This window comes from Oryzias melastigma, linkage group LG5 (genome assembly GCF_002922805.2).
Source record: "Oryzias melastigma strain HK-1 linkage group LG5, ASM292280v2, whole genome shotgun sequence".
NCBI lineage: Eukaryota > Metazoa > Chordata > Actinopteri > Beloniformes > Adrianichthyidae > Oryzias > Oryzias melastigma.
Window position 1 is genome coordinate 23746500 of NC_050516.1, and position 9239 is coordinate 23755738.

Genomic DNA, 9239 nt, shown 5'->3' on the forward strand with positions numbered 1-9239 from the left:
CATCACAATAACGTCGTTTGGTACACCTTGCCTTAAATAATTCTGAAGTTGAAGAAAGAGTGAAGTCCTATGTGTACCTACAGTTTGAGCATACACATTAACAAGAGAGAGAGAGAGAGAGAGAGAAAGAGAGAGAGAGAGAGAGAGTCAAGTCTGTTTGTTTGTTTTTGTTTTGATGCCTTTGTAGCTCCTTCCAGAGGGCATCAGGGCAAACAAGTCCGAGCCGGGGTGTGAACGGTCCTTGATGATGTTTTGAGCTCTGCTGAGGCAGCATACAGCATAAATGTCACGTCAGGGTGGGGAGGGGACATCCTATGATCTTCTGCGCTGTGTCTACCACTCTCTGGAGCCTCTCCCTGTCTGTGACGGTGCAGCTGCCAAACCAATCTGTGATGCAGTATGCAAGCACGCTCTGGATGGATGACTGGTAGAAGGTCAGCATGAAGTTGAAGCAGAGACGGTTCTTCCTGAGGACCCTCAGGAAGTGCAGACGATGCTGAGCCTTTTTGATGACAGCTGAGATGTTGGCTGTTCAAGAGAGGTCGGCAGAAATGAGCTCGCAGAGGAACCTGATGGTGTGGACCCTCTCCATGAGCTCACCGTTGATGTGGAGGGGGGCAGGGTTGATGCTTTGCTTCCTGAAGTCGATGATGACCTCCCCGGTCTTCTTGGTGTTCCGAGTGAGGTTGTTCTCTGAAGACCATGTTGTCACTTTCAGGACCTGCTTCCTGTAGGCAGACTCCTCCCCTCTGGAGATGAGTCCAACCACTGTGGTGTCGTCGGCAAATTTGATGATCCGGTTACTGTGGTGGTCTGGACTGCAGTCATAAGTATGGAGGCAGTAAATGGTAAATGGCGTATACTTGTATAGCGCTTTCTACCCTCCTTCGAGGGCCCAAAGCTCTTCACAGCTCATTCACACATTCACACACACATTCATACACTGGTGGTGGCTCCACTACCAAACACTGGCGCAGACCTTCCACCAGGGGCAATTCGGGGTTCAGTGTCTTGCCCAAGGACACTTTAACACATGGGCGGGTAAGGCAGGAGTCGAACCCGCTCACTTCGCAGTACAGCAGAGGGCTAAGCACACAGCCCTGAGGAGAGTCGATGCTGAGTGTGCGGGTGGAGGAGAGGTGGGGGCCGAGTCTCACAGCCTGTGAGCGGTCTGAAAGGAAGTTGTTGATCCGATTGCATGTGGGGGGAGGGATGCCAAGAGTGACCAGTTTTTCACAGACTCTGCCTGGGATTATTGTGTTGAAAGCAGAACTATAATCCACAAAGAGCATCTGAACACAGCTCTGCTGCTGCTGCAGGTGGTTCAGTGTGGAATGAAGAGCTACAGCAATGGCGTCCTCTGTGGATCTGTTCTCGCAGTATGCAGACTGATGAGGGTCCAGGTCTGTGGGGAGATGATCTTTGATGTGTTGAAGGACTAGACGTTCAAAACACTTCATTATGACCGGAGCGAAAACTGGCAGAGCTACAGCAGGTCATGAGAGTACCCCCCCCGTCAACGCCCGGCACCTGACAGACGACCAGGCTGGTCTGTCCACTAATGTCAAAATCACTGTGTTACCCTCTGGAGGAGGGAGCCCTGTCACAAAATCCAATGAAATGTGGGACCAGGGCCTCCTAGGAACTGGTAGTGGTCGCAGGAGCCCAGCAGGAAGAGAGTTGGTGGGTTTGACCTGTGCACAATCAGGGCAAGCCAAAACACACTCCTGTACATCCTTTATTCAAGTAGGCCACCAAAACCGTTGTCTGACTACAGCACAGGCTCTCCTCTGACCCAGGTGACAGTACATACGTGAGGCGTGAAACCACTGCATTACCTTTGCCCGAAGGTTCTCTAGGACATAAAGGCATCCAGTGGGACAGGGGGTTGGGGGACATTGAGCCGTGGTTAGCTGCCATTACTTCCTCCTCAATGTCTGTGTTGGTGACAGCTAGTCGCACAGAAGGAGGAAGGATGTATTCAGGAGTTAAAGTCACTGCTGTTCCGTCATCCCACCTTGATAGTGCGTCTGCATAGTGTTCTTTGAACCTGGCCTGTATGGCAAGGAAAAGGTGAAACGATTAAAAAACAGACCAGCGAGCTTGACGTTGGTTTACCCTTCTGGCTGTCCACAAGTACTCCAGGTTCTTATGGTCAGTGAAGACAACAAAAGGAATCTCAGCCCCCTCCAGCCAGTGGCGCCACTCCTCCAAAGCCGCTTTGACTGCCAGTGGCTCCCGATCTCCCACATCCTAGTTCCGTTTGGAGCTGTTTAGACACTGGGTAAAATGAGAAATGATGGCTCCAATCCCTTCATTAGATGCGTCCACCTCTACCAGAAACTACTTGGTTGGGTCTGGTGTTGTCAATACTGGAGCTGAAGTGAAACATGTCTTTAACTCATGGAAAGCTGCTTCAGCAGCGTCAGTCCAGGAAAAAGTTATTTTGCAGGATGTCAGGGCATGCAGGGGAGAAGCTATCTTACTGTAGTTCCATATAAAATGGTGGTAAAAATGTGCAAAACCCAGGAACCTTTGAAGCTCCTTACGGCTGTTTGTCTGGGCCACTCCAGCACTGCTTGCACCTTTGCTGGGTCCATCTTGACCTCTCCTTCTGAAATGACAAGTCCCAAAAAGGAAGTTTCTCCACTTTAATGTAGAGATGATTCTGCAGCAACCTAAGAAGAACCTTGCGAACATGATTGATGTGGTCTGACTCTGAGCTGGAGAAGACCAAGACATCACCAAGGTAAACAAATACGAATTTGTTAAACATGTCTCTCAGGATGTCATTAACCAGGTTCTGGAAGACTGCAGGGGCGTTGGTCAAGCCGAATGGCATGACCTGGTACTCGTAGTGACCAGATGGTGTGTGGAACGGAGTCTTCCACTCGTCACCAGCTCTGATACGGACCAGGTGATAAGCATTGCAGAGATCCAGTTTCGTGAAGATCTTGGCACCCTGAAGGAGTTCGAAAGCAGAAGACATGAGAGGTAAAGGGTACCTGTTATGTACAGTTACCTCGTTAAGGCCTCTGAAGACAATACAGGGTCTCAAGCCCCCATCCTTCTTTTTGACGAAGAAAAAATCTGCTCCTGCAGGTGATGAGGAAGGTCTGATCAACCCTGCTGAGAGAGACTCCTCAATGTACTTTTTCATCACTTCCCTCTTAGGACCTGAAAGCAAATAGAGTCGACCTCTAGGGAGAACTGCACCAAGCAATAGGTCGATAGGACAATCATACGGGCGGTGCGGTGGCAGGGAAGTGGCTTTTACTTCGTCAAACACCACTTTGAGGTCATGGTAGACCGTTGGGACTTTGGACAGATTGGGATATTTCTCTACTACAGTGTTAACCTTGTGGGCAGAGTCTCTTCCCATGGCACAGAGGCAGTATGTTGGGCACTCTGGGACCCAGGCAAGAATCCTTCCAGTCCTTCAGTCAACCTGCAGGTTATGTTTACTCAGCCATGACAAACCAAGGATCACAGGGAGTTCAGTCTCTTTCATGATGTGAAAACTAATGGACTCAAAATGACTGTCTATCTGCATTTTGATAGGTTCAGTGATGGAGTGACTGACTGTGATAACTCCTGGGTTGCCCTTAGGTCCATACTGGCTGGATCGTTCTGTCAGAATGCGGGGTAAAGAGCAGCCAAGGTTACCAGACCCAAGAGTGTAAAAAGAGTTTATTTTCTTCAAAGGAGCTTTGATGATGAGGAGGAACCTCCGGTCCACTGGGGCGTAGGCTTCGTTGTGACAGTGGCAGAATGGAGGGGGGGGGGGCAGAATTCAGAAGTGTTGGGTTGAATCCTTCCTCGTGGGTCCTGAGGTTGAAACGGTCTACATCCAAAACAAGAGGTCCAGTCAGAAAGTGTCCTCAAAAATGGGCTTTGAAATAAATGACTCACGACTGTGTCTGACTGACAGCACACCAAATTGAGTTTCAGTTGGAGGTCTTCCTCATCCATAATGTTTTTCAGGAACGAAATGAGCAACATTGATGTACAGTGTGCCCCCTCCCTACAATGGGATTTGAGGATTACTATGAGAAAGAGAATGAAATCTATTCTCTGTGGATCAGACGTTCTGTATGATGTTAATGCTTAACTTTGGAGACGTTTGTCTGCGGTTTCAAAAAAACGCACAGAGGCTAGACCTTTCTTGGACTGTGGAGCTGGTCTAGAATGGAGAAGGAAGACGACTCCTTCCCTCTACAAGTGTGGCAGGTGACAGAACCCTCTAGCCTGGGGTCACAGGTCCACACATCAGCAGCAAGATGTCTGGTAGTGCAAACGGCTGACGAGTTGATGTGCCAATGGTGTGAGCAGCTGATGACATGCTGATGAGCCTCAGACTGAGGCCAAAGCATTGCATCAAACAAACAGGTTAGTTGCCACTGCCGGGTGACCTTTCTGCCAGCAGTGCATGTTGTACTAAGGAGCAGAGAGGCAGTCTGGAGGAGGCAAAGCATGAGCTGACTTTGATACTATGGGAGAAGTGTTGTTTTTGCTGACCTGCAGCTCGGCGTCTCGATGTTCTACCAGTCTGCGGGGGTCTTTAAGTAGCAGAACCTCGTCGCTTTTAAGACTGTGAACATGAACAGACCTGAGAAGCTCACTCAGCCACCCAGGCAGGGATGACAGAGCCTGCAGATGACCAGAGGAGAAAACAATCATTCTTCAGTAAAACCCGTCAGCTCAACACTCGACTCAATGACTGAGGAAACAGGACCATACCTTTTGGGTGAGCTCCTCTCCTTCACATGGTCCAGGAAGACCCACAAAATGAATCTGAAAGAGCAAAGCTGATGTCAGAGAAGCCGAGCCCCTGAACACCACCACGACCTTTATAGTCACACACCTCCGTCACTCCTGCAGGGGGGTCTCTGGTTGTGGGTTCCAGTCCCACACTGCAGAGCTCCTTTCGGCTCCTGAAGAGGCTCTTTGCAGACTGCGCCCTCCCTTCGCACACAGTCTGCAGACATGAGGAGATGGGTTTAGTCTGGAGAAACTAAGGTGTGTCCATTCAGAGAAGTGGGAGAAAGCACAAACTGAGCTTTTCTGGATTATTCAAAAAAAATTTTAATATTAAAGGAACGCAGAAGTAAAAAAAACTTCGGCAGATACACTTCAGGTGTAGTACTACAAAGATAACTTCTTTTAGAAAACCTGTCCGATACTCTAGGCAGGACAGATATTACTTAAATATTTTAGCTGTCATGTCACTTAAAGATTTTTTCAATCAATTAGAATAACTTAAAAAGCATTTTATTACTGTTATGGCACAAAGTTGATAAAAAAAAACATTTTAGCTTGAAATAAATCTTCATGTAGATCATTATTACAATAAGTCATTACTATAATGCTTCAGGTTGAAGTTGAGTCATAGCAACTGGACTTAATTCTTTAAAGTCCAATTGCTATGAATCAACTTCAAGATGCCATGTATAAGATCCTTCACCAAGATAACGCTTGGTAGCAGCTTTTGCTTCAACAGCCAGTTTTGGCAGGAGCCAAGGTCGGTAGAGTACACACCTCTTTCCGTAAGGCAGCCCGGGACCTCAGCGTGACTCCTCGGATGCGAGCACAAGTATCCATGGTAGCATTCACGTGATTGGCAAGTCACCTGGAAAAAAAAAGAAGGTGACACAAGAGCAAGTTTTATGTTAAACAGGTTTGATTATTCACAGTTGAAGACTACAAATGGATGGCTGGAATATTAGGAAGCACTGCTTTTTGCTACATCTTTCTACAATACACAATCTTCAATAAATGAAAGTGACTCCATCCAAAACATGAGGGACCGCATTCTTAGCTAAGGGCTAGCTTTCCTGTCTGCCCTGCTGAGGTCAAAGCAGCAAATAGCTGTTTTCATTCGAAAACTAGCACACCTGTGACATGAGGATGAATTTTATTTCAGAAAGCAACAACTGCTTGAAAAAGAAAACTGAGCAACAAAATCAGGACAACAGTAGCTTTGAGAAAATAATAAATGAATAAAAAAACACAAGTCTTCCTACAGTAATTATTTTATTATCTACAGTATATTACAAGTATACGGGCGGCTGTGGTGTAGCGGTAGGGCGGTTGACTCCTGTTTGGAAGATTGCAGGTTCGATTCCCGCCTTGCCCACCCATGGTTCGAAGTGTCCTTGGGCAAGACACCTAACCCCGAATTTTATGTGAATGTGTGTGTGAATGTGTGAATGGATCTGTGACTGTGAAGCGCTCTGGGCCCCTGAAGGAGGGTACAAAGCACTATACAAGTATACAAGTATACGGCATTTACCATATTATAAGACTACTAGCCCTCTGGTATGCCCACCAAAAAATGATGGTTAGGTGGGGATGAAGTGTCTCTTCTTCTTGGTTGGTGGTTTTATAGATTTTTAACACAAAGATGTTTTAATTTTCTGCAAAAACTTTTTTTGAACAATTTATAACAAAATATAACAATTTAATGCCCTTTCCAACATTAGAATAAAATTAACAATTAATATGAACGTGTCTTTACTATAACATATTTTAAGGAAAAAATAAACAAAGCACCAGTTAAGAGCTAAAATGCAGAGCATGTCAAATGGCCTTCACACTTCAAAGAACAAAAACACTGGGAATAAAAATTCATGATACTGCATTTTAATCCTTTTTACACATGATGTAAAATTATTTATTATTATTTAGGCATAATATTAATGTTCAGACCAGGGCCGGATCTAGCCAGCAAACAGATTATTGGGGTGGCAAGTTTGGGGATGCTAAGTTGCGATGTAAAATCCTCCCAAGCCTATAAAAAGCCCCCCTGTGATAAAAATCTTGTTTTTAGAGTTTCTAACATGTCTGTGTGTCATTTTTCTCCTGAAAGAGAACAAATGTAATAAGAAATCATTTAGTTTTTTCATTTCTGAGTATTTCTCCTTTTAAATCAATCAAACTGTCTTGGACAGACTCTGTCTGAATGAATGATCTTCTTTCCATCAACAGCTCTGCTGCACATGCACTAAACCCTCATCTGTTCCTAGTGTCTAGTTCAGGTTCTGGAGAAGAGAAGATGGTATCTTCACATTGACTGCAGTCAAATGAGCCGCCGTTCACATTTCTGTGGTCAAATCAGCATCACTGGATTTTTGGTGTGAGTTTCATCCAATACTTACGGTAGCAGGACTGAGAACGCTGGAAAATCTCCACCAGACTCCACGGAGCTTCTTGATGTGACCACGGAAATGTGAACGGCGGCTCATTTGACCGCAGTTGGAAAGGATTGTAAATCAATGAAAGAGCATTTTGATGTTAGCTTTGATTATTTTATCAAGAACTCTGAGAAACCAATGATTGAATGTATTGATCACAGTCAATAAACATTGGAGAATTAGCTAAAAGAGTCTTTGGTGAACTGGAAGGAGAAAGAATCAGGATTTTGGAGGAAGTTCTGTCCATGAAGATCTTCACTTCCTCGTCCAGCTGACATCCGGACCAGAAATATGTCTGCTTATCCATCTCTTTTTGGTCTTTTTTAGAATATCTTTTTTATTTATTTATTACTTATTTTGAGTCATTTTTATTTATTTGATTTAGAGTTTATATTTTTTTTTTTTCCTTAAAATATATGTTATGTATTTTTTGTTGCTTTTTATTTATTTATTTTAATCTTCTATTTAGCTATTTATTATCTTCGGGTTTTTTGTCTTTTAATGATTTATTGTGTGTATTTTTGTCACCTTTTTTATTTCAATTTAGTTTATAAATACTAAACTGTTTAAACTATTAGAACAGCCAACATGCTTTCTTAGTAGAAGATGATAAAAAATAGATTTTTGTAGTCATCAGTGTACCAAACTATCAAACTGTTATGCAGAAACTTTTGATTCCTGTTTAAAAACTGTAAAAAAAAATATTTTGTGATAACAGAATTTATTTTCAGCAGAAGGAAATGGGTTCAAATCCAGCATCTGAAATCCTGTTGTGTAGTTTTGGTATTTTGTTGAATCTTTTCTTATTTTCACTAGATTCTTAACTTGAAAATACTAAACTCATAACAAAATTAAATTGAACTTTTCCAATTCCAGATATATCATGAACAACTTAACTCTAGAGTCAGCTAAACTGTATTTTGATGAAATGTTCATGTCACACTTATATTGCTCAACCAGCTGAGCATCAGCCAACATACCAACTCTAAAACCATCAAAACTCTCCACAAACAAGCTCTGAAAATATGCTGTAGGGCACATGATCATGCTGTAGCATCGCGAGACTGACAGGTGTGTGGGTGAGTAAATCTGGCGGCGCGTGAGTAGCTAAACAAACATTTCCAGCTTTTTTCATTATACCACTATATAAACATTCAGACAATTAACACATATTTGGAAAAGATTAATACGTTTTTGACAGCCTGGAAGACTTGGAGAAGTACATCGATGACTGCTTTGATACCGTAGTCATGAAGAAGGGCTCCTCCACCACGCCTTCCACCAAGCGGAACCGTCCCGAAGATTCTCCCGGGGCCGTCTCCTCCCCAGGCAGCGGAATCAGCAACATGTTAGATTCCATAGATAAGAAGCTCTCCAGCCTTGATGCCCGCCTCAACCTGCTGGAGATCCTCCACAAAGAGTTCCAGGGCCTGCGGGAGTCTCTGGAGTTCAGCCAGCAGCAGGTGCAGGAGTTAGCCGCGGAGAACCAGAGCCTCAGGGAGTCCGTGAAGGTGCTAACCTCCGACACCACCCGGCTCTCTGAGGAGAACCGAGTCATGAAGGAAACCCTCCTGGATCTTCAGGCGCGGAGCATGAGGGACAACCTGGTCATTTCGGGAATTCCGGAGGAGGCGGGGGAAGACCCGGAGGCCACGGTGAAGACCTTCATGGAGGCCCAGCTGAAGATCCCGAAGGAGGAGGTTCAGAAGATCACCTTCGACAGAGTCCACCGGCTCGGAGGGAAGAAGCCTGGAAGCCAGCGTCCGCGTCCGATCGTAGCGAAGTTTCAGTTTTATAAGCAGAAAGCTTCAGTTAAACGCAGAGGACCGGAGCTGAAGGGAACCCACTTCAGCGTAAACGACCAATTTCCCGCGGAGATTTTGCGCCGCAGGAAGCTGCTTTTTCCCCTTAGAAGACAACACCTGACCGCCGGGTCCCGCGCGATGGTCGCCGTGGACAAACTCTTCGTGGATGGTCGGCTCTTCCGGGACCCCGAGATCACCCCGTGGCTGTACTGAAGACCCCCCCGCGCTGCTGCGTCCGAGC

General features: G+C 45.3%; 1 protein-coding gene across 1 annotated transcript in view; it reads right to left on the bottom strand.

Moving 5' to 3' along the window:
- Positions 1–9239, bottom strand: part of akap11 (A kinase (PRKA) anchor protein 11) — a gene marked incomplete in the record, with an annotated part of 69526 nt that overhangs the window by 35211 nt on the left and 25076 nt on the right. The window contains 4 exon segments of the mRNA XM_024262708.2: positions 4519–4650; positions 4741–4794; positions 4865–4978; positions 5539–5629. Of these exon segments, the coding sequence (XP_024118476.1) occupies positions 4519–4650; positions 4741–4794; positions 4865–4978; positions 5539–5601 (363 nt within the window).